Source organism: Equus caballus, chromosome 12 (genome assembly GCF_041296265.1).
Source record: "Equus caballus isolate H_3958 breed thoroughbred chromosome 12, TB-T2T, whole genome shotgun sequence".
Lineage (NCBI taxonomy): Eukaryota > Metazoa > Chordata > Mammalia > Perissodactyla > Equidae > Equus > Equus caballus.
The window spans coordinates 43,387,733-43,411,824 of record NC_091695.1 but is presented as its reverse complement, the minus strand read 5'-3'; the positions used below and the strand labels follow the sequence as shown (position 1 = coordinate 43,411,824).

The 24,092-nt window shown below is 57.5% G+C and overlaps 3 protein-coding genes and 2 non-coding genes across 11 annotated transcripts; 4 read left to right on the top strand and 1 right to left on the bottom strand.

The window, feature by feature from the left end:
- The first annotated feature begins 4,934 nt into the window (after positions 1-4,934).
- On the top strand, positions 4,935-7,961 carry B4GAT1 (beta-1,4-glucuronyltransferase 1). The gene is made up of 2 exons (XM_001916882.6): positions 4,935-6,817; positions 7,066-7,961. The coding sequence occupies exons 1-2, from the start codon at positions 5,762-5,764 to the stop codon at positions 7,255-7,257; spliced, it is 1,248 nt and encodes a 415-aa protein (XP_001916917.3). The 5' UTR covers positions 4,935-5,761; the 3' UTR covers positions 7,258-7,961.
- Positions 5,102-5,183, bottom strand: TRNAS-GCU (transfer RNA serine (anticodon GCU)). Its single transcript has one exon. It is a non-coding gene; the product is annotated as a tRNA-Ser (tRNA).
- A 238-nt stretch (positions 7,962-8,199) lies between the features above and the next one.
- Positions 8,200-15,351, top strand: BRMS1 (BRMS1 transcriptional repressor and anoikis regulator). Of its 4 annotated transcripts, XM_070228920.1 has the most exons (12): positions 8,261-8,363; positions 8,751-8,810; positions 9,536-9,954; positions 10,950-11,095; positions 11,167-11,257; positions 11,419-11,546; positions 11,722-11,801; positions 11,888-11,984; positions 12,572-12,664; positions 13,848-13,912; positions 14,405-14,444; positions 14,788-15,351. In XM_070228920.1, exons 4-12 carry the CDS (start codon positions 10,957-10,959, stop codon positions 14,793-14,795), a joined length of 741 nt encoding a protein of 246 aa, XP_070085021.1. In that variant the 5' UTR covers positions 8,261-8,363; positions 8,751-8,810; positions 9,536-9,954; positions 10,950-10,956; the 3' UTR covers positions 14,796-15,351. The 4 variants fall into 4 exon arrangements, with proteins under 4 accessions (XP_001491377.2, XP_023510267.1, XP_014585195.1 ...); XM_023654499.2 differs by lacking the exon at positions 8,751-8,810 and having other exon boundaries at positions 8,222-8,363; XM_014729709.3 differs by lacking the exon at positions 9,536-9,954 and having other exon boundaries at positions 8,222-8,363.
- Positions 15,352-16,171: 820 nt separating this feature from the next.
- RIN1 (Ras and Rab interactor 1) lies at positions 16,172-22,792 on the top strand. 4 transcript variants are annotated; one of them, XM_070228919.1, is made up of 11 exons: positions 16,236-16,450; positions 16,580-16,760; positions 16,860-16,974; positions 17,069-17,141; positions 17,286-17,377; positions 17,525-18,262; positions 18,560-18,865; positions 19,189-19,320; positions 19,464-19,615; positions 20,594-20,710; positions 21,817-22,792. In XM_070228919.1, the coding sequence occupies exons 1-11, from the start codon at positions 16,365-16,367 to the stop codon at positions 21,823-21,825; spliced, it is 2,001 nt and encodes a 666-aa protein (XP_070085020.1). In that variant the 5' UTR covers positions 16,236-16,364; the 3' UTR covers positions 21,826-22,792. The 4 variants fall into 4 exon arrangements, with proteins under 4 accessions (XP_070085018.1, XP_070085020.1, XP_070085019.1 ...); XM_070228918.1 differs by lacking the exon at positions 19,464-19,615; XM_070228916.1 differs by having other exon boundaries at positions 20,594-22,792.
- MIR9122 (microRNA mir-9122) lies at positions 21,776-21,910 on the top strand. Its single transcript, NR_128153.1, has one exon. It is a non-coding gene; the product is annotated as a microRNA mir-9122 (primary transcript).
- Positions 22,793-24,092: the final 1,300 nt, after the last annotated feature.

The following is a 24,092-nucleotide window of genomic DNA, read 5'->3' as shown; positions in this document are numbered from 1 at the left end:
TGCACAGACCACAAGGCCCAGCTGCACCCTTTGACGGAGACTGGTGGGGCAGGACCCCAACACCTCCTGGGTCTTCTCTTTCTCCACCTTCAGAGACTGTTGTCTCTGGTACCCAAAAGCCCCCTAGACCTGCCAGACCTCCCCTCGCAAACCAGGCAACAGTCCGGGGAACCCATCAGTGCTGGTCCATGGTCATCTGAAGCAGGCCCAGGTTGGGGTGAGCAGTGAAGGATGAGCCCAGAAAGAGGACACTCACTCATCAGATGTCCTTATGATGTCACAAGCTCAATTTCCTTCTTCCCATCCTCCTTTGGAGTAGATCTGCCCACCTTTCCCATCACATCAGAATGTAACTGGCTTTTTATGTTAGAAATAATCCTTGGGCTGATGGGCCACACCTGCCCGTCCCTCACCGGACGCCCAGTTCCCTGGCCACTGCCACCTCTCCAGCCTGACACAGCTCTGCCAGTAGGCCCGGGTTCCCTCAGAAGCAGCCAGTTTCCATCAGCAAACACTTGGAGAGGGCTCTGGGTGGAGGGCACTGAGACAGGCTCGGTGGAGGGACACCAACATTTGAAGGCCAGTCCTTACCTTCAAGTTGCTCACCCTTTTATGAGGAGGCCTCCTGGTTTGTAAATTGATTCAACTCTCCAATTAAAAAGGCAGAGAGTGTCAGAATGGATTAAAAATAAATTCAACCACATGCTCTCTACAAGAAACTCACTTTACAGCCCAAAATACAAATAGGTTGAAAGTGAAAACATGAAAAAAGATATTCCGTGCAAACAGTGACCAAAAGACAGTTGGGGTGGATATACTGATATCGGACAAAATAGACAAAACGTCAAAAATCATTTGAGAGACAAAGAAAGATGTTATATATTCATAAAAGGGTAAATCCATCAAGAAGATATAATAGTTACAAACATATACATGCCTAACAACAAAGTCCTAAAAATTCTGAAGCAAAAATGGACAAAATTGAAGGAGAAATAGACATTTCTATAATAACCGCTGGAGACTTCAATATCCCACTTTCTTCTATGAGATTTTTTTTTTTTTGGAGGAAGATTAGCCCTGAGCTAACTACTGCCAGTCCTCCTCTTTTTTTCTGAGGAAGACTGGCCCTGAGCTAACATCCATGCCTATCTTCCTCTACTTTATATGTGGGATGCCTACCACAGCATGGCGTGCCAAGCAGCGCCATGTCCACACCTGGGATCTGAACCAGCAAACCCCGGGCCGCCGAGAAGCGGAACGTGCGAACTTAACCGCTGCGCCACCAGGCTGGCCCCCTCCAATATCCCACTTTCAATAAAAGATAGAACAACTAGACAGAAAAGATCAATAAGAAAATAGAGAAGTTGAACATTCTAGAAACCAACTAGGCCAAGGGGACATACACAGAATACTCCATCTAAAAACAGCAGAATATACCTTCTCAAGTGCACATGAAACATTCTCCAGGATAGATCATAAACAAAGCTGCAATAAATTTTAAAAGATTGAAATCATACAAAGTATCTTTTCCAATCACAATGGAATAAAACGAGAAATCAAAACAGAAGAAAAACTGGAAACTTCACAAGTATGTGGAAATTAAACACAAACAACTAAAGGGCTAAAAAGAAAATCAAAAGAGGAATTAGAAAATACTTTCAGATAAATGAAAATGACAACACAGCATAATAAAATTCATGAGACACAGCGAAAGAAGCATAGAGAGGAAATGTATAGCTCTAAATGCCTATGTTAAAAAGGAAGAAGAATCTAGAAAAACAAGAGCGGATTAAACCCAAAGCGAGTAGAAGGAAGGAGATGATAAAGACCAGAGTGGAGTGGCTGGCCCTATGGCTCAGTGGTTAAGGTCATGAGCTTTGCTTCGGCGGCCCAGGGTTTCACCGGTTCGTAATCCTGGGCGCGGACGTGGCACCGCTCATCAGGCCATGCTGAGGCAGTGTCCCACAGAGCACAACCATAGGGACCTGCAACTAGAATATACGACGGGAGGGGCTTTGGAAAGAAGAGGAAGAAAAAAAAAAGAAGATTAGCAACAGATGTTAGTTCAGGTGCCAACCTTTAAAATAAAATAAATTTTAAAAAAGACTTCAAAATTACTAAAATCAGAAATGAACGTGGGGCCATTACTATGGATTATACAGAAACAAAAAGGATTGTAAGAGAAAACTATGAATAACTGTACACCAACAAATGAGAAACCCAGATGAAATGGACAAATTCCTAGAAACACACAAACTACCAAAACTGACTCAAAAAGAAATAGGAAATCTGAAGATACCTATGACAAGTAACAAGACTGAATCAGTAACAAAGAAAATTCCAGGACCGGATGACTTCACAGGCTAGTTCTACCAGTCATTTAAAGAAGAATTAACTCCAATCCTTCTCAAACTCTTCCCAAAGAGGCAGGAGCACTTCCTAACTCATTCTATGCAGCCAGCATGACCCTGGTGCCAAAGCCAGATAAAGACATCGCAAGAAAGGAAAACTACGGACCAATATCCCCTATGAATATAGATGCAAAAATTCTCAATAAAATACTAGCAAACTGAACCCAGCAGCATATTAAAAGAATTATACACCATGACCAAGTGGGATTTACTCCAGAATGCAAGGTGGTTCAACATACAAAAATCAATCAAGATAAAACATCACATTAACAGACTGAAAGGGAAAAACCACATGACCATCTCAGTTGATGCAGAAAAAGCATCTGACAAAATCCAACACCGTTTCAAGATAAAACATTCAATAAATAAGGACTAGATGGGAACTTCCTTGACCTTATAAAGGGCATTTAGGAAAAATCCACAATTAACATCACACTCAATGGGGAAAGACTGAAAGCCTTCCCCGTTAAGACCTGGAAAAAGACACGGGTGCCGCTTCCACCATTTCATCTATTCAACTTTGTGCTGGAAGTTCCAGCCAGAGCAATTTGTCATGGAAGAGAAATAAAAGGCATCCAAATTGGAAAGGAAGAAGTAAAACGATCTGATTCATAGATGATATTATATATATATATATATATATATATATATATATATACAGACAATCCTAAGGAATACACACACACGCGCAAACTATTAGAGCTAATAAACAAATTCAGCAAAGTTGCAAGATTCAAGATCAACACACAAAATTCAGTTGTATTTCTATACATATGATTCTGACACCAATTCTGATGTGTGGATTTTTTTCCCCACACCAAGCAATTCTCTGACACCGAGTGTCCTACAGTGCACCTCAATTCTGACACTATCTACCTGGAGATAGTGTCAGATTCCACAAGCTAAGGGCTCAGGTCCACAAAACTGCCCCCACTTCAGATGCCAATCACAAGTCCAGGTTGTTACCTATACTTCTGACCGACTGGCTATAAATCAGAGGTTCCAGTGAACCCTTCCTCAGGTTCCATTAATTTGCGAGACAGCTCACAGCACTCAGAGAAAACTTTTATTTACCGGATAACAGGTTTATTATAAAAGGACACAATTCAGGAACAGCCAAACAGAAGAGATGCATAGGGAAAGGTATGTGGGAAGCAGACCCCTTGATAACATTTTTTTTAACTCTGGTCTTTGAATATCTCCTGTCGCGCTCCATCCCAGCCACTCCCTCTCCCCAGCCAGGCCTCTCTGCCCACAAGAGCAGGCTTTTGGCTTTCCTCTGGGCCTTTCACGCGAAAGGCCATCAAGGCTTTCCTTGATCTTGACACCCCCCCACCCCCCAGGTCCAGCCACTACTTTTCAGTCTCCCCTTAGACTAGGGCCCCTGGGGACACTTCAGAAGCTTCATATTTACTCACTCAACAAACATGTCTTGATTCCTGCTACGTGGCTAGCAGTGTAGTGGGCGGGGGCAATGTGGGCAGACACCCGGAGAAATCTTCAGTCCAGGTAGTAAATGGGTATTGTGTGAGCACCGCAGATGCAACGCAAACGTTCAAAGGACCGAGGTGGACAGGGAAGGGGAAGGGCTGAGACTTCAGCAAAGAGGAGGCTGTTTGCAAAGGGAGAGCCACCTTTACACTCTGGCCGATTGTCACACCATGGGAATGCCAGCCTGGCATTGCTAGATCGTCCAGAATTTAAAACAGAAGTTGGAAATGTGAATTTTATGTGAAATCTTCTGATTTACCAAAGTTAACAACTAATGTGATTCAAATTGTTGTTTCTAAACACTGAGCAGGCCAAAGAAAACCCATATGCACTAAACCTGGCTGCTCAGCCTCCCGTGGCAAGGCGTGTGAAGGGGTCCACACTTACCTTTCTCCTTTCTCCTGTCACAGGTCACCAGGGAAAACCTTCAAGGACAGTACCTGTGTCTCCTGCAAGGTCCACCCCAGTGCCTAGCACCCTGGTGCCTAACACAGCCTCTGGGGTGGAGCAGGCGCTCAGCAGGTGGTGGTGTTCAGGGATGCAGAATATGGATGCCCTGGTCACTCTTCAACGCAACAACCCGGGCTCCCTACTGCCCGTGGAATAGCGGGCAAACCCCTTCTCCTGGCATCCGCGGCCCTCCTCCGTCTGTCCCAAAGCACCTTCCCAAGATTCACAGCGCTCCAGTAGTTATCACATATAGTATAAGTATGTGTGTGTGTCGGGGAGGGAGGTGTGTGGATACAAGGTCTCCGCCCTGGAAGAAGTGCTGGGGGGAGGGGAATCAGTGGGCTGAACAGAGTTATGATTTAAACCATCAAACGCCACCACCGCCGCCACCCCCAAGTTCTACCACTTCAGATAGGGAGGGCGGCACCTTCGGGGGCTTCACTAAATCCTGCAGTTAATATATTGGCCCCCAATTAGGCATTGGCCGGAATTCTGGTTCTGGTCTTCTAGGTGCCACCCAATCGTTGACCCTCTTCCTAGGGAGAAAGAAAAGCGCATCCCTGCACTCCGCCCAGGAGGTTCAGACACCTGGATCCCGAAGGGGCCAGCAACGTGCGGTGAACAAAGAGGAGAAAGAGCCCCAGGCTGGGACGAATTGCGTCCTATCCTCAGGGCCGTGCTCTTCAACCTGCAGCTCCGGAGAGGCGGCACGCGGAAAATTAAGACGGATCTCCCGCGTAAAACACGACCGACGAGGATGGGATTCGAACCCACGCGTGCAAAGCACAATGGATTAGCAGTCCATCGCCTTAACCACTCGGCCACCTCGTCCCATGTACAGCACCCCTTTCCACATTCCTTTATCTCTCATCTCCTCCGCACCTTCCCGGACTCTGATACCCACTCTTCAGAGCAGACCTCGTAGGACCTAGAGGAGGGGGAGACCACAGCAAGAAAGGGACTTTTGTGTTCCCTTCCGCCCGCCGCAGCCGGGAACCCGCGCCATCCTTCCCCAAGCCGCAGCCGAGGTCTGGCAAGGTTTCCCCTCCCTGAGCCGGGGGCGAGCTCGCCGGGGTTTCAGGACGCGCTTGGTCCAGGGGGTCGCGCACTGCCTGGGAGAGAGGGGGCTGCGTCCCTGGGAGCCCCGCAGGCGCGGCGGCGCGGCCGCGAGCAGTTTCAGAGTTTGCAAAGCGCGCGGCGCGGGCGACGGGTGCAGTAGCTCCTCCTCGCGCGCAGGGGGCGCGCTGGCGCGCGGAGGCCTGCGCGGGCGGGCGGGGCTGCGCGCGGGGCTCGGCTCGCCTCGGCTCGCCTCGGCCGCGCTCGGCAGGCTGCGGTAAATCCGGGCTTGCGGCTGCTGTCGGAGCCTGCGGTCCGGTGGTCCCTGCTGCGCGCCTCGCGCCCCGAGAGCCATGCAGATGTCCTACGCCATCCGGTGCGCCTTCTACCAGCTGCTGCTGGCCGCGCTAATGCTGGTGGCGATGCTGCAGCTGCTCTACCTTTCGCTGCTATCCGGGCTACACGGGCAGGAGGAGCAGGACCAGTATTTCGAGTTCTTCCCCCCATCCCCGCGGTCCGTGGACCAGGTCAAGGCGCAGCTCCGCACCGCGCTGGCCTCCGGAGGCGTCCTCGACGCCAGCGGCGACTACCGCGTCTACAGGGGCCTACTGAAGACCACCATGGACCCCAACGATGTGATCCTGGCCACGCACGCCAGCGTGGACAACCTGCTGCACCTGTCCGGCCTATTGGAGCGCTGGGAGGGCCCGCTATCCGTGTCGGTGTTCGCGGCCACCAAGGAGGAGGCGCAGCTGGCCACGGTGCTGACCTACGCGCTGAGCAGCCACTGCCCCGATATGCGCGCCAGGGTTGCCATGCACCTCGTGTGCCCCTCGCGCTATGAGGCCGCCGTGCCCGACCCCAGGGAGCCGGGAGAGTTTGCCCTGTTGCGGTCCTGCCAGGAAGTCTTTGACAAGCTAGCCAGGGTGGCCCAGCCCGGGATCAATTACGCGTTGGGCACCAATGTCTCGTATCCCAATAACCTGCTGAGGAATCTGGCTCGTGAGGGGGCCAACTATGCCCTGGTTATCGATGTGGACATGGTGCCCAGCGAGGGGCTGTGGAGAGGCCTGCGGGAAATGCTGGATCAGAGCAAGCAGTGGGCGGGCACCGCGCTGGTGGTGCCTGCCTTCGAGATCCGCCGAGCCCGGCGCATGCCCACGGACAAGAATGAGCTGCTGCAGCTGTACCAGGTGGGCGAGGTGCGGCCCTTCTATTATGGGCTGTGCACGCCCTGCCAGGCGCCCACCAACTACTCCCGCTGGGTCAACCTGCCAGAAGAGACCTTGCTGAGGCCTGCCTACGTAGTCCCCTGGCAGGACCCCTGGGAGCCATTCTACGTGGCCGGAGGCAAGGTGCCCACGTTCGACGAGCGCTTTCGGCAGTACGGCTTCAATCGCATCAGCCAGGTGCTCGGAGGGAAAAGGACAGGGGAAATGGGGCAGGAGGGGTGGTGGTGGCATCGGGGAGCTATGAGCGGCCCTGAATGGAAAGGAGGCAATGAGGCAGGAGGGATCATAGTTCAGGAGGTGGTTGGATGGTGTGGAAGATCCCTGATGCCTCCAGAGGAGTGGGGATGCTGGCGTGCGGCTTTAGGGATGTTAGCCTCGGCCCAGGAATGTCAACAAACTCTGCTGACCTGTCTCTCCCCCTACAGGCCTGTGAGCTGCACGTGGCAGGATTTGATTTCGAGGTGCTGAACGAAGGTTTCCTGGTTCATAAGGGCTTCAAAGAAGCCTTGAAGTTCCATCCCCAAAAGGAAGCCGAAAATCAGCACAATAAGATCCTTTACCGCCAGTTCAAACAGGAGTTGAAGGCCAAGTACCCCGACTCCCCCCGTCACTGCTGAGCCCTTCTCTCCCCAAGTCTGAGAAGTCAGCTTCCTCCCTTCTCAGGCCACCCCGCAGGCCTGACAGGGGTAAGAACTGTCACTCCACTTTACAGCGGTAGCTGTGGTGTTGGAACACTGGACTTGAATGGACTTGAATATGGGGCGCTGGGATCAAGTCCTAGCTTTACCACTAACTAGCTGTGTGGCCTTGAGCAAATCCCGTTCCCTCTCTGAGCCTCAGTTACCCCGTCTGTAAAAAGGGAGGTGAGAATATCTACCTCACAGAACTGTTGGGAGGCTCAGATGAGATGCTATATGTGAAAACATTCTGTAAGCTTCGTACAAATGTGAAGTATTATTAATATTCTTACAGTATTATTATTGTTGTTATTATTGTTATTACAATATTATTAACAGTCTTGGGTGGGTGGGCAGTAGGAGAGCAAAGAGTATGAATGGGGCAGAGCTAGAAGTCTGAGTGCTTAACAAAATGGACTTTTTGGAAAGAAATCAGATGAAGGCATTGAATTTAGTTCTTAGCTTTTGGGCAGGAGCCTAAACTAGCTGGTCCTCCCAGGCTTCCGTCCCCTGGGGCTCTGGAAAAGGGAAGGGTCTGCAGGCTGTGTGTGTGTGATTGTCACAGATCTCTAACCCTCGAATAGGCTGGGCTGGGTTATTTGCCTGCCAATGACAATATGTAAATAAATGAGTGTTCACACCTACAGCTGGCTCCATTACTCTCCTGGACCTGGAGGGTGGGGAGGTTCCAGGTTCTCTCCTTTCACGCCGCGGGGCTGGCGGCCGCGGACCCAGGACCGCCGGCAACAAAGCGAGGAAACCACAAGGGCCTTTCCCGCCGGCTGAAGGCCTACGTGAATTTCGGCCGGTTGCTATGGAGACCGGCCCGCAGTATCCCAGCATGCCTCGCCCCCAGCTGTCCAATTATGAGCTCCCCCAACTGGCGCCTACTGATGACGTATGCGGAAGCGCGGGCAGGCCCCGCCCCCCGGAGAAGAGGGACCGGCGCAGCGCTTCCGGGAGCCCGGGGGCTGTGGCCAATACCGGTAGCCCGAGGGACCTCTCTGGGAGTCTCGGACGTGAAGCCGGAGGCCCCACTCTCCGCGGTGCGTAACGCCACCCCTGGCGCCTGGTTTGGCATCTTCAGTCAGTCTGTCGTAGCCGGCCCGATCTTTAGGGCCGAAGGGGAGACTTAACCGGCAGGATGCGTGCGGGGCCGCGGGGCCGCAGCTGGCCGCGAAAAAGCCAGTGGCGGGAGGCTTCGGGCGCGCCGCGGAGGGGCTGTGTTGGCCTCTTCGAGGGTGGGGAAGAATCTGTCTTCTATGGAGGCCTGCTCTTTCTGAAAAGATATATGTGCACGACGCCTTACAATTTACTTTTCCATCCCTTACCCTTTGCAATCTTTACAGCACTCAGTGGCAGTGATTGTCCTCTTTTTGCACCCTGGGTAAGGAGGGGGGCGGGGTTGTGATTTAATTTAGCTTATTCTGCAGAATCCGCGACTGCTGGAGAGACCCCCCGCCTCCCCCCGCCGCCCTTTCTGGTCCCGAAAGGTAGGGCTTAAGTTGCGTCTTTCAAAGTAAATATACTTAACGGTGAAGAGGAATTGCAAAATTTGGGGACGGCAAGCACTGAGGCTTGAGAATGGGAAAGATAAGGCTGGTTTGGAGAACAGGGTTTTCAGGTCAGGTTCAAATCATTTGTGAAATCACTGAGGCATGTGACTAAGTTGTTCTCTAGGCCAGATATTTACACAGTTCGAATGGTGTCAGGGAAAGTTAACAGAACACTTTGGGTTTGCTACCACTACAGGGGCCTGGGGTTACCAAGAAGTAAAAGCCAATCCCTGCACCACAAAAGTTTATTTTGTTTAATTTGTATTTGTAAATCCTCCAGTCACCAAGGGAGTCAGTACTGTGTTAGGTGAATAAGGCGCATGCGCAGCCCTGCCCTGGGGAGGCTTAGAGAATAGTTGGGGAGACAGACATGCGAACAGACAAATAGGAGATGTAAGCAAATAAGGCTTCCTGGAGGGAGTGGTGTCTACACTGATCTGAAGGACGACAAAGGAGTGCCCAGAGAGGTTGGAAAAACGTCACTGTGGAATAGAAGACCCCAATAAGCAGAGAGATGATCTGTTAAGAGGACTGTTTCGTCTGCCTCTTCGGTGATCTCTTGGCAGCATTTGGCACTGTCACTGCTGCATCCTGAAATTCTCTCTCCCATGACTTTGGGTTTTTCCTTCTCCACCTCTTGCTAATTCCCTTCTTCTTTGCAGAGGTCTCATCATCTGTCCCTTTGGTGACCCTGGGAGTTCCATCTTGGACCTCTTCTCACTCCACACATTCTGCCTTGCTGGTTTCACCCTCTCTCGAGACCTGGAGAACTCGCTAGCGGCTGATGACCAGATTTCTGAGCCCGGATTTCTCTCTGAGGCTTAGATCCGTGTGGCCCCAACTCTGCCCCTTCTCTCATTTTGGGGTCTTTGTACCTGCTGCTTATTCTGCCTGGAATGTTCCTTCCCTCAACTAGCTCATCTGTCTGGCCCACCTTCCCCTGCAAGCCCTCTCTGCTGCGGCCAGCTCCAGGTTTCAGTTAGACGCCTCTCCCATCTGCCTCCAGTCTCAACTCTTCTCACACCACAGGAGTGCTCTGTTTCTTTGCCTCTCTCGCCCAGGAACTTGTAAACTCCCTGAGGTCAGAGACTGTGTCTGTCTGTCACAGTCGTGCCCTGTGGTAGTGTCTGATGGTACCTAGCATCTACTAGATTTTCAATAAATAGTAGATAAGAGAATAAAAGAAAGAATGCTTAGCAGTGTTCAGTGTTGCTGAGAAGTCAACTAAGATGAGCACTGAAAACGCATTAGGTACAAGGAGGTCATTGGTTGACTCTCCACCAGTAGTTTCAGCCGAGTGAGGATACAGACATGGACTGGAACAAGCCGGGGGGGGGGGGGGGCGGGGGGAAGAGCAAGAGCAGCAAGTGTGCACAGGGCCTTGAAAGTGTGGCTGGGAGGTGGACAGCTGGGAGCTGCCCAGTGGAATGGGGTGAGGTCTCATGTTTCTGCTTTTTCTGAGTGGTAGACGATACCTGAGCATGTCTACGGTGTCATAGGAAGGAGCCGGCAAGAGGGAGAGTTGAAGAGATGGAAGAGATGACATGAGATCCCCAGGAAGCCGAAGGAGATAGGATTTGACCCAGAGCCCAGGGAGAAGACAGGAGGATTGTAGAGTGTTTTCAGGAAGGGAAGTGAAGGGTTGGAGCACGAGCAGGGGGAAGAAGTGCATAGTGTATGTGAGAATTGGCCGTGAGATGGTGGGGTGAGGGAGCCGGACCACTAGCCCAAGTCCAGTCTGCAGGGCCTTGAAAGCCCCAGTCTGAAGTTTGGGCTCACTCCCATAGGCAGTGGCGAGCCTGTCCTTGACTTCCCGTATTATGGGTCATCACCTTGGCTAGTCTTCCCAAGTTTGGGACTACCAACAATGTCCAAGGGCCTGGGCATTTCTGTGGCTCCCAGACTTCTGGCAGTTGTGCAGACAGGGCTACTTGCACTGTCCCCACCCTGTGTGTGCTCAGGGTGTGGCGAGTCCAGTCACTTCCCCAGCTGTCCCCGTCTGTGGTCAGCCTCAGTTTGACTTCGTGCGTGGCCACTTTCCCGCTCAGAGCCGTAGAGTTCCACTCCTTCTCCCAGAGCCCAGATGCCCGTCCAGCCTCCAAGCAAAGACACAGAAGAGATGGAAGCAGAGGGCGACTCAGCCGCCGAGATGAATGGGGAGGAGGAAGAGAGTGAGGAGGAACGGAGCGGCAGCCAGACCGAGTCAGAGGAGGAGAGCTCAGGTGAGCCCCACACGCACACCCGCGTGCCCGCTGCTCCTCCTCAGCCAGCCCTGACCGGCTTCTTGTCCCAGAGATGGACGACGAGGACTATGAGCGGCGCCGCAGCGAGTGCGTCAACGAGATGCTGGACTTAGAGAAGCAGTTCTCGGAGCTGAAGGAGAAGTGAGCATGGGACACCCAGGGCTGGGTCTTCAGGCACCCGGGGTGAGGAGGCAGTGGGCCTGGTGCTGGGCAGGGGTGGCTGAGGCCCCAAGTGAGTGAGGACGCTCAGCACATGTCTGATGGATGAGCACATGGCTGCGTGGCTGCCTTTTACCTCCTAGGTTGTTCAGAGAACGACTGAGTCAGCTGCGGCTGCGGCTGGAGGAAGTGGGGGCTGAGAGAGCGCCCGAGTACACAGAGCCTCTGGGGGGGCTGCAGCAGAGCCTCAAGATTCGCATTCAGGTGGCAGGTCTGTGGGCTGTCCCATGCCTTGGGGCAGTCCTCAGTCCCCCTCCTTGTTCCCTTACCAACACCCATGGCTCTGTCCCCTTCCTCTCTCTGCCTCTCCCGGCCTCACCCCTGCTCCCGGCCCCCCTTTTTTGGGCGCCTGGGTCCCTAGCCAAGCCCACTCCCTCCCTCTGCAGGGATCTACAAGGGCTTCTGTCTGGACGTGATCAGGAATAAGTACCAGTGTGAGCTGCAGGGAGCCAAGCAACACCTAGAGGTGGATGTGGCAGCGGGCGGAGGGTGTGGGGGGACTCCGAAGTGGCCGCTGTGTCCCGCCTGGCTGAACCGCCCCACCTCTTCCAGAGTGAGAAGCTCCTGCTGTATGACACCCTGCAGGGCGAGCTGCAGGAGCGGATCCAGAGGCTGGAGGAGGACCGCCAGAGCCTGGACATCAGCTCTGGTGAGGCGAGGGACGGCCCCAGGCACCCCGCGCCGGTCCCAGCTCTGTCACTGCCCACCCCTGTGTAGACCTCAGCTTCCCCTGCCTGCACAAGGGGATAGAAAAGGAGCTGCTTTGGGGGGGGTCACTGTGGGGACTGAATGAAACCAGGCATGGAAAGGCCCAACCCAGTGCCTGGCACACGGTGGGGGCTCAGGAAGAGCGGGTCCCCCACCCTCCTCTGGCCTGCTCTCTTCCAGAACAGGAGGTGTCGTTCTGACACGCCCACACGTGCAGTAGCCACAGGCCCCTCCGTGTCCACAGTGCCTACATTCATACAGGGCCCTGGGGAAGCAGAAATTGTCCTCCTCCCACTGAACAGCTGAAGAAACTGAGGCTCGCAAAGGCCCAGTGCCCTCCTTCCCAGGGTCACACGGCTGTGCAGTCGGGACCTGAGCTCAGCTGCCAGCCCCCAAACCCAGCATTCTCCCACGGCCCTGGGAGGTGGTTGATGGGGAGGCCTGGCTTGTGTGAGGGACACAGGCTGCAGGGTTGGGGCGGCCTGGGGGGACCAGCATCCTGATCCTGACTCTGGGTCTGGGGGCCAGAGTGGTGGGATGACAAACTGCATGCCAGAGGCAGCTCGAAGACGTGGGACTCTCTGCCACCCAGCAAGAGGAAGAAGGCTCCCCTCGTTTCTGGTATCCTTCCACCCACGGTGGCCTGAGCCAGGCAGGATGTCAGCGTCTGCTCCAGCCCCGGGGGAGGGGGTGGAGGGACATGGAGGGCAGGGTCTGATTGGACACATGTATGGTCATTTGGCATCCTGTGGCTGTGTGCTGGCAAATCCAGCTGTCAGAAATTTTGGGTGGGGTCCTGGGTCTCTCGTGGGCTGTATGGACCATAGAAAAATAGAAACATCCGTTCAGTGACTCCCCTTAACTTCCTGAGTGAGGTCTCCTTTGAGGCCCTTCTGGCTTTCCCACGATGTCCCTGGGCACGTCCCAGGCCTTCCACCCCCATGCCTTTGCTCACTTTCTACCCTCCTCTTAGAATGCCTTTCTGCCAGTCTCTGCCTGCTCAGTGCTTGTCTCAGCTGTTACCTCCTCCAGGAAGCCTCTCCTGGCCTTCCCCCAATGGCTATGGCTTCTCTCTTCTCTGCACCCCTGTGCCCTCAACTGGGTCACCTGCATCCCATATGGGAGCAGTTGTGTCTGCCCCACCTCAGGCATGAGCCCCCTCAGTCCAGGGCCTGCCATGCCTTCATCCCTCGTGGCATAGCCCAGCGCAGAGTTGAGTTGAATTCTCATGCCCCCCACTCCCACCCTGCCCCGCCCCCATATCCCTGCAGCAACCGGCTGCTCAGGGCATTGACTGCCTGGTGGTGGGAGTCAGGTTCAGGCAGGGAGGGAGGAATCCGCACTGCAGGGCTTGAGGGGAATGGGAGGTGAGGGTGTGGAGGCATGAGGTACAGAGCACAGAGGGCAGAGTGGATGGTCCCCAGAGGATGGAGGGTTGTTTTCAAAATAGAAGAGAGCAGAGTCTGCAGATGGGGAAAGGGGCCCGATGAAGGGACATTTAAGGGCATGGGAATAGAAGGAGCAGGTCCTTGAGCTGGTGGGATGGACCTTAGCCTACTGACCTTGAGACTGGAGAGAGGAGGTGAGAGGGAGCCGAGGGAAAGTAAAGCTGGGGCCCGGTGACCCCACGGGTTCCCCCTCTCTTTGAGAACGGGGGGCCCAGAAGTAGGAGGTGGAGCCTGAGTTCGCACCCAGGCCCTCAGCCCCACCCCACCATCCACCAGCTCCCGAGGGTTAGAGCTCCCGGGCCAAGGCCCGTCCCCTGTCCCCTCCACGGCCTCCTGCTTCCTTGACCCCGTCACAGGCCCTTACATCGTGTACATGCTGCAGGAGATCGACATCCTGGAGGACTGGACGGCTATCAAAAAGGTGGGTCCAGTGCTGCCGCTTCTCCTGCCCCGTCTCCAGGTAGGGGCTGCCAGCGCAGGTCCCTGCTGCAGACCCCAGCCTTGGTCTCTGCAGGCCGTCCCCGTGTGGGCTGTCTGAGGGCCTGGGGAGCTCTGTGCTCGGCCCTCAGCACCCCTGCCCTCAGCCCGGGTTCCCTGGCATTGCTCTGGGCTCACAAGACCCCTTTGCCTGAGGCCACCCTGGAGGAGGGAACTTCTAATCTGTGTCAGCCCCCTCCTTGTTCCAGGGCAGGTTTGCATGGGGTGGGAGAAAGGGAAGGAGGGAAAGCAGCTGGGCTGGCCAGGCCTCTGACAGGAGACCACATCAGAGCTTTGCCTACAAGGGGTCTATGCTCCCCACCCCTCTCGGTGCAGCACTGACCCAGCAGCCCCCAACCCCAGAGAGGCTGATGGGGGGAGAGGACTTGCCAACTGAAGACAGGCTCTCAGGGGGGTTTTCTTCTCACCTACCCAGGCTAGGGCAGCTGTGTCCCCTCAGAAGAGAAAATCAGATGGTAAGCACCACAGGGGTTGTTCCACCTCCCACTGTCCCCGCACCCAGCCCAGCCTCCTGGAAGGGAGCCCCGAGAGGGGCAGAGGCTAGAGAGATCTGTGGCCTGCGAGTCTGGGGTTGAGGGCATCGTGGGGGTGGGGAAGCTCTCGGTTGATGGGGCCAGGATTGGTCAGGGAGGGCTGGTGGGGTCACGGAGGAGGGTGTGGAGCTGCCCTGTGCCCTCCCAGCCTCGACTGCCCTGGGCCAGACCGAGGCCACTCCTCTCAGTCCCCCATATGAAGTGACTGCCTCCCTCTTGACCAGCATCTCACCTGTAGTGATTTCCCTGTCCCCTGTACCCCCAGGACCATGACCCTGCTGTTCACAGCCGAGGGGCCCCTCGGAGCAGCTGGCACCAAACCCAGGATTTGCATTTTCCTGCTGCCACAACACAGACTGACAGGCCCCTAGGGGTCTGCCCCGCCGGCTCTCCAGCACTGCTGCTGGGCCCTCCCATCCAGCCACCACTGGTCTGGACTCCTCCTCTGCCCCTCCTCGGGGGCCTGTACAGCTGTGGCCTGGACCTGCCCTCGCCAGGCAAGACTGTCTCCTCCATCCCCAGCGAGCCCACCACCTCCCCCCCACCACGAAGGCCAGCCTCCTCGGTGCCCTCCCTGACAGAGAAGACGTCCCTCATCTTAAGCCAAAGCAATGTCCTTCTTGCTGACCTTGGACCCGGCCCCCTAGTCACTGAGCCAGTGAGCAGAGCCCTGCTTCGTGGGAACTCGGTCCTGGAAATTATATTTTGGGGGCCTGTCTGTCCTGGCTGTTGCTGGAGGTGAGAAGGCAGGCTCCCCAGGTCTTCTCGAGGCAGTTCTTGGTGTCTTCCTCCCGGATTTCGGGGACTGGAATTAAAACCTTTCCTGAGACTCTGGCGTGACCTGCATGTGTCTGATTTACCTTGCAAGGGAATCAGCTCCCGTGGAGAGTTCCTGAGACAGCAGTCTCTTTGGGGGTCCCTGGTGCCTCCTCTCACTACCCAGCAGGAGCCTATCCACTCTGACTTGGGGTACAGGCTAGGGAAGGGGGAGCTCCTCCCCACAGAGGTGGGGGGCTGGGCCCTGGACTACCCAGTGCTGGTGAGCAAAGTCTGAAGCACCATGTGGCAGAGACAGAACACGTGGCCTTGGGTGGGGAAGGGGGCTGGGTGCTCGGTGCTTGGAGACTGGGTCATGTCTGCACCTGCCCCAGTCGCTTGGCAGATTGGCAAGGCAGGCTGGCAGGGCCTATGCGCGTGGGAGGCAGCTGGCAGCAGCGCCATGTGCTGACGACCTCCCAGCCAGACTCCCCCCTGTTTAGCGCTGAGTGTTAGAACCACCCCCAGAACCTCACTTAAGCAAAGGGGTTAGTTTCCATGGAGACACGGCATCCTTTCTCCATGGCAACCTGAAATCCCAAAACCCAAGGTAGGCTCAGGAATGAGTCATCTGTGGCCAATAGGGGGCGCTTTCCCACACGGCTGACCCTAAGGCCTGGACAGATGAGCGACTGACACAGACTTAAAGGTGCCCCAGGGGCGAGGCTTGGGCCTCTGGGGACTGAGACAGGCCCTGCTTAACCCCTTCCTGCCCACCCCTGTGGTTCAGGGAAGCTGACAGGGCTGCAGGAAGCACTGAGTGGAGGCGGCAGCCCACAGCTGGGGCCCTCGGAGTGGCGCTTGCAGAGAAGGGATCCCTGCCCCCCGAGGCGGGGCCCAGAAAAGAGAGGCAACGGGCGCTGCCCAAGCTGAGTGGACACACAAGAGTTAACTGGCGGGGTGTGACAGGGCGATCCGCCCTCAGGAAGTGTTACTCACCACCGGGAATGTGAATGCTCTCGCCTTGGGGGCTGGATTCTCTTCCTGAGTCCCTGGAGAAACCAGAAACCGAAGGAGCTCCCAGCCATGGAAACCCCTGGGGAGCCAGGAGCAGGCCCTTTCGGAGCCCCCAGCCTGACCAGCTTTGCACCTGGACACCTGGAGAGCGAAAAGTTAGTGAAGTTGGAAGGGTGGCTGGTGGGGCAGGGAGGGGTGGCAGCACAGGGTCCGTCCTGGGGGCAGAGGAGGGGGAAAGGGTCCCAGCTCCTGGCCTCCTGCTCAGGTCTGGTGCCTGCCTCCAGGCCAGCCCAGGACCCGCTGTATGATGTGCCTGATGCCGGCGGGGGTCAGGCAGGTGGGCCCCAGCGGCCCGGGCGCACCGTGAGCCTGCGGGAGCGCCTGCTGCTCACGCGGCCCGTGTGGCTGCAGCTGCGCGCCAACGCCGCGGCTGCCCTGCACGCACTGAGGACCGAGCCCCCGGGGGTGAGTTGTGCCCCCTCCTTTCAGGGACTGGCCAGCCGAGGATGGGAGGGAGAGGGGCTGGACACGAGGTCTGAGTCTCCGAACCCTGTCCACTCGCAGACGTTCCTGGTACGGAAATCCAACACTCGCCAGTGCCAAGTCCTGTGCGTGCGGCTGCCTGAGGCCAGCGGCCCCTCCTTCGTCTCCAGCCACTACATCCAGGAGAGCCCTGGGGGTGAGAGGAACTGGCCTGGCGGGAAGGGGCTGGAAACAGTTAGGGTGGGTCCAGGGGGGTTCCCCAGAGGACACCTTCACTTCCCATCTCTCAGGCGTCTCCTTGGAGAGCTCAGAGCTCGTGTTCCGGGACCTGGTCCAGCTCATCTGTGCCTACTGCCACGCACGGTGAGCCTGGCCACAGGGCACCTGGTGTCTATGGGCCCTGCTCCCCTGGGACACCTTGTCCTCCCCGCCCCCACAGGCCCTCTCAGCCCCCGCAGCCCCAAACATGCCTCACTCCTGATTTTCTGCTCCCCTTTCTGGCCTCAGGGACATCCTTCTCCTCCCGCTCCAGCTCCCCAGAGCCATCCGCCTGGCAGCCACGCACAAGGAACTGGAAGCCATCTCCCATCTGGGCATTGGTAAGGGGTCCCCTGCTACCCACTGCACAGATGGGCAAGCTGAGGCCAAGAGGGAAAGGGAAGGCACGCAGGCGCACACCCTGAAGCTTGTGCCTCTCCCTTGGTTGGACACCCTCCCTGAGGCCCCAGGTGGTTTCTCTTCCCTAGAGTTCTGGAGCTCCTCCCTCAACACCAAGGCTCAGCCTGGCCCATCTGATGGCCCGCTGTTGCCCAGGCTGAAGTCTCGGTCCCCGCAAGAGCTGGACCAGGGCACTGGAGCCGCCCTCTGCTTCTTCAACCCACTGTTCCCAGGGGACCTGGGTCCCACCAAGCGGGAGAAATTCAAGACGAGTTTCAAAGTGCGAGTGTCCACAGAGACCTCCAGCCCCCTGTCTCCACCTGCTGTGCCACCTCCTCCAGTCCCTGTGCTGCCACGGGCAGCCCCCAACCAGACAGAAAGATTGCCCCCTCGCCAGCTGCTGCGGAGGGAGAGCTCAGTGGGGTACCGTGTGCCAGGGGGTGCCGGCCCCAGCCTCCCACCCCTGCCCTCCCTCCAGGAGGTGGACTGCTGCTCCCCCAGCAGCTCAGAGGAGGAGGGGGCACCTGGGTCCCAGGGAAGCCCAGTGACCTCCCCCCGCCTAGGGCGCCGGCCGCCCCTGCTTCGGTCCATGAGCGCTGCCTTCTGCTCCCTGCTGGCACCTGAGCGGCAGGTGGGCCGCGCAGCCGCAGCACTGATGCATGACCGCCACACAGCTGTGGGCCAGCTGGTGCAGGATCTGCTGACCCAGGTGCGGGCCGGCCCTGAGCCCCGGGAGCTGCAGGGCATCCGGGAGGCGCTGAGCCGGGCCCGGGCCATGCTGAGCGCGGAGCTGGGCCCTGAGAAGCTGCTGCCGCCTGAGAGACTGGGTGAGACTCCAGCCCCGGCTTTTGCCTGTTCAGCCTCATCTCTCCGCGATTCCAGTTCGTCCCCTTTCCACTCCCTCCTCCTCTCTACAGTGCCAGCCTGCCTTTCTAGTCTGTTCTGCTGCTTTAAGAACCCACCTCATCTTATCTCCGTTCAAGTGAATTCCATCCTCCACCTCCCCCCCTCCTGTCTCACCAAGACTCCTCATCCTTCTCCCTCCCCGACTGTGCCCCTTCTGCCTGGGACTCTGCCCCCCACCCCTGCCATGGTTCCCCTGACCCCGGACTGCCTCTCCACAGAATGCGTCCTGGAGAAGTCGCTGCATCGCTCTGTGCTCAAGCCTCTCCGGCCCATCCTGGCAGCCCGCCTGCGGCGCCGGCTTTCTGCCAATGGCTCCCTGGGCCGCCTGGCTGAAGGCCTCCGCTTGGCCCGGGCCCAGGGCCCCAGAGCCTTCGGGTCCCACTTGAGCCTGCCCTCCCCAGTAGAGATGGAGCAGGTGCGCCAGAAGCTACTGCAGCTGCTCCGGGCCTACTCACCCAGCGCCCAGGTCAAGTGGCTCCTGCAGGCCTGCAAGCTGCTGTACACAGCACTGAGGACCCATGCGGGTATGCCTCCTCCCACCTCCTCCTACTGACCCCCTGCTGAGTCAGAGGCAACCCCCACCCCCATGAGGCAGGGACTTCCTGAAAGGTACAGCGTGGGGGGGGGGGGGGCGGGAAATGAGTCCAACTCTCCCATCTCACAGATGGTGAAACTGAGGCCCAGCAAGTACAGCATCCTCTCCCTAGCCCCTGCTCATGGTTGTCATAGATACCACATTGCCCAAGGCCTGGCACGTGGAGGGGAGGGTCCCTATCTAAGACGAGGAGTGGCCTCTGACCCGGGGGCCCCAGAGGAGCCTGAAGCTTCCTCCTCCACCCCCCCACAGGGGAGGGCGCCGGGGCCGATGAGTTCCTCCCGCTGCTGAGCATTGTCCTGGCCCAGTGTAACCTTCCTGAGCTGCTGCTGGAGGCCGAGTACATGTCTGAGCTGCTGGAGCCTGCCCTGCTCACTGGAGAGGGTGAGGGACCGCCCCCACACACGCCACATCAGGGTGGGGCTGGGGTGCCTTAGCCGCTGTGTGGCCCTGAGTAAGCAGGGGAGGAGAGAAGGAGCAGGTCACCCACCCCTAGCCTGAGCTGCATTCTTCCCCTTTTGTCCCAGGCGGCTACTACTTGACCACCCTCTCGGCCAGCCTGGCCCTGCTGAGCAGCCTGGGCCAGGCCCACACCCTCCCCCTGAGCCCCTCCCAGGAGCTGCAGCGCTCCCTCAGCCTCTGGGAGCAGCGCCGGCTGCCCGCCAGCCACAGCTTCCAGGTAACAGGGCCTCCACGCCATCTGCCCCAAACTTTCCAGCGTTGGAGGGCTCCGGCATCCTCCTGTGCAGCCCCCTCTTTTCCCAGTGGGGCCTGGCAGGGGAAGGGCCAGTCCTGCATCACCCCCAATAGAAACAGCGCCCCACGCAGAACACGCGTCAGACCCGGGCTCTCTGTGCCAGAGTGCTAAGTGCTGTGGGTACTCAGCCTGGCATCTTCACAGAAACTCTGAAGTAAGGCCATTACTGTCCCCATTGTATAGATGAGGAAACTGAGACACAATGGTAGAGGGAAAGGGACACAGAAGGCAGCTCAAGCTCCAGTTCCTGGCTTCCATCCCCCAGCTGGGGCTCTGCCCTCCCCTGGACTCAGGCTTCCAGCCCACACTCCCCTCACCCTCCCTTCTGGACTCAGGCCTGGTACCCACAGAGCCAGACGCCATCTGGCCATTCACTGTCCTCTCTATCCAGTGAGGGGATCCTTCCTAGCCTTGGTTAAGAGTTCAGACTTGGTAGCCAGATCCTGGGTTGAAATCCTGGCTCTGCTACTTTCTGGTTGTGGGAATTTGGGAGAGTTATGTAACCTCTTTGTGCCTCAGTTTTCTCATCTATAAAATGGGGCCATAGTACCTGCGTCCTGGGGTGGATGTGAGGATTCAATGAATTAATGCAGGACAAGCCCTTGGGGCACAGGGCACACTCTGTCCGAGTCAGATGGTTGGGCTGTAGGGCCAGGGGGCCAGCCTTCCAGCCTGCAGCTGGGGCCCACTGGCCCAAGCGCATCTCTCCCTTCCTCAGAAGCCCCCTCGGGGCTCACCTCGTCCAAAAAGCTTTTGCCACTTGGTTGTTCCACCTCTGGATTTACCACTCCTCCCCACCCCCGCCCCACCCCTGCAGAGACCATGCTGGGGCCTCAGCTTGGCAGCCACATAGAGACCAGGCAGGGCTGAGTTCTCGTTTTGGCTTCTCCTGCTGTACAGCACCTCCTCCGAGTAGCCTATCAGGACCCCAGCAGCGGCTGTACCTCCAAGACCCTGGCCGTGCCCCCAGGGGCCTCGATTGCCACCCTGAACCAGCTCTGTGCCACCAAGTTCCGAGTGAGCCAGCCTGACGCTTTCGGCCTCTTCCTGTACAAGGAGCAGGGCTACCGCCGCCTGCCCCCCGGAGCCCTGGCCCATGGGCTCCCCACAACCGGCTACCTCGTCTACCGCCGGGCGGAGCGGCCTGAGACCCCGGGGCCCTCCCCTGGGGCTGCAGCAGGGGAGGGCAATGGGGAGCCAGAGGCAGGGAGCAAGGAGGAGAAGAAAGGGGGCCCAGGAGACGGGGACACTGAGGTCAAAGCCAGTGCCAGGGACAGCAGGGCAGAGTCTGAGAGAACTGCCCAGGGAGCTGAGGGGGGCGAGGGCCAAGCCAGGGGGGGCTCTGCTCAGCCAGGGGGGCCAGAGGCCAAGGGAAGCCAGGCAGCAGAGGAGTAGCAGGGAGAGGCCAGAAGGGTCATCTGGGGCAGAAAACTCTGAGCCTGCTGGGAAGGCCTTTTGGAGGAGTCGTCAGCCCCACCAGCCAAGGCCGCAGCCCCCTTAGCCTTCCCCACCTCAGGCCACTCCTGTGTCTGCCACCACCTCTGTGTGCCATTTATCCCTATGATCACACCTGCTGGAGGAATGCCTGACTGGCCATGTCTGGGCCATTAGAGTAAAGTTGAGGCGGTTTGGGGGACGCCAGATCAAGGCCCCAAGCCCCTTTGCCGCACATCCTTTCCCCCCGCTGGAGGCCAACCAGCCTGCAGTGGTGAGCGTGCCCATCAGGGGACAAACCACCAGGTGCCCAACAGCTGGCAGTGGGGGGGGGGGCACACAGCGTGGGCAGGGCAGGACTGCTACCAAGCAGCCCCTGCAGGGGGGGCCTTCAAGGCCCTGAGGCTCCACCCACGCCTGGTGTCAGGAAGATGCAGGGAGGCAGCAAGGGCTCCGGCCCAGTCCTGCCCCGACCACCTGGAGAACAGCTAGCGCCTCCAAACCTCAGCGTTCTCACGTGTCAAGTGGAGTGGCTATTGCTGCCCGGCCTTCTCCCGGAAGTCTTCCAGGGGTCAAAATGGATGGTTTTGCTGCCAAGCAGAGCTCAGACTAGGAGAAAGCGGAGGGAAGAAGGCAGGATGTTAGCAGCCCCCACCCCACCCCTCCAAGGATCTGATCTCTTCTCTCAGGAAGGATGATGTTCTCCAGTGAGCCCAGGGGAGATCCTGGACATCAGGCCTGGCCGAGGGAGCACCGAGTTCCAGTCTTTCCCAAGGTGGGAAGTCCTCCCAGGCCCTCTGGCGTCCCAGGGGAATTGGACAGGGGAGACAGGCTTCTGAACTGGAGCGGGGGCTTAGAAACCGCTTTCTCTGCTCCTAACTCTTTGGGACCTCACAAGAGCTTGACAGGGGCAGGGCATGGCTTATTGCCCACTGAGGTTCAGGAAAGTGACTCCTAAGATATCACACAACAGGCCATCAGGGGTTCCCCCACCCAAACCAGGGTGTCAGGTTCCAACTAGGACCTCTATTCTAAGCCACCAGTAAATTAACCTCAAGGCCCAGGAGGCGCAGAGCAGGCAGCAAATCTGAGGAAAGAAAATGCCAGCAATGACCACAAGGGGGTGCACGTGGCCCAGGAAGCGGCTGAGTGGGTGACCCCAGGGGCGGGGGTGGCTCCAGAGCTGCAGCAGCAGGTGGCCACCGGCTTTGCCAGGCAACCTGGGGACAGTGCAGGGGCCAAGGCTGCAGCCTTCAGCTCCCTTAGAATCAGGGGTCACTCCCTGGGAAGGAACTGTCCCCTGGTGGAAGGAGGAACCCAGCCCGTCTCTGAGGTGCTCCCTCAAGTGCTGAGCACAAAGGGACATCAGCCCATGTGTCAGACACATGACAACTGGAAGGGAGAAATCCTGGACGTCAGGACTTCAGACAATCCAGATACAGCCCACATGCCTGGCTCCCAAATTTCTCACTGGGTCGCCGGCAGCTCTTCCCTCCCCTCTTCCAACACCGCCCCCGCCCCACCCCTGGCCCCCCGAAGCGTCTCGCTGGTTGAGTCCCCCCGTCATTCTTTTGTATGTCCTCTCTCCCCACCCCATGCCCCCCAGTGCCTCGCACAGTGCTGGGCACTCCGTAGGCGCTCAATAAATGCTGTCAACTGCTTGGAGTTCGATACCTAAGAGTGAAGGGCAGTGAGGTGGGAAGCTGGGAGGTTAAGGGAGGGCTGGGTTCTGGGAACCAAACTCAGGAAGCCTCAAGTTCAGTCCCAGAGGAAGGACCTGGAGTGGTTTCGAGGGTGTTCGGAGAATCCCAGGGCCGGATGTGGAGCAGGTCTCCCGGCACTAGGACAAGCCAGGGCTTCTGGGCCCCTGCCTTAGACACCTCAGAGACCCCTCCCAGCCCCTTGCCGTGCTCAGTCCTAACTCATCGGGGCCCTGCCAGGCCCTGCCTGCTGCCTGAGCCTTTGGGTTTATCTTCTCAAGAGACTGATTGGTCAGGGGTCCAGGCCGGGTAAATCAGCATGACCAAGGGTCATGCTACGGGCACTGGGGCTCCCAGCAGGGCAGGCAATGATAGGCTGGTCTAAGACTGCTCTCATTATCCCCATTTGACAGATGAGGAAACTGAGGCTTGCTCAGAGAAAGTGGCTTGTTGCAGGGCAAAGGGCTTGGACACCAGGTACTGTGGAGCTTTGGATCCTGCAGTCATCCAAAACACGACACATTTACTCGTCCCCTCAGGAATCTATTGGGTTCATAGGGACCAAGCACCAAGCACCCACAGCCCTAGCCAGAGGTAAACAGGTGTGATCTGGGCAGTGACAGCCTATTGTGCCTGGATTCTGTACTGCCTCCCTACCCCTCCCTCCCACCTTTGGCCTTCTGGAAGGGGAGGTCGAGGCTCTGAGAGGTGATGCTGGGCAGGGCTGGAACCCTGACGGATGTCTTGAGGAGCGGCCAAGTCATTTCCTCACTTGTAAATGTTGCGCTTACCTCTAGAATCACCGTCGTTCTGTGTGTGAATTTGTTTATTGTCTGTCTTCCCCTCTAGAAGGCCAGAGCCAAGTCAGCCTTGCTCCCGCGGCAAATCTCGGGGGCCTAGAACAATGCCTGGCCGGAATTGACACTTAGCAAATATACGCGGAAGGATCCATTCAGAATGACTCGGCTTAAACAGTCGCTCCGAGCTCCCGGGGTGCGAGTGGCGCATTCTCCATCGCTGCCACCAGGGGGCGAGTGTGCCCGTTCCCAGTCGCTTACTACGTTCCCTTTTGGCCTGAGACCACCCAGGGACCCAGGGCACTCTGAGGACCCGCACCAGCCTGGTGCCAGGAGGGAAGCAGGCCCGCAGTGGGGCCCTGGGACCTTCCTGCGAACAGGGATCCTGTGAATGGAGGTTGGGAAGGTGGGTGAGGGAGGCGCCACCTCCCCCCAGGGCCAGGGCCTGTGGGGTAGCCTGAGAGGGGA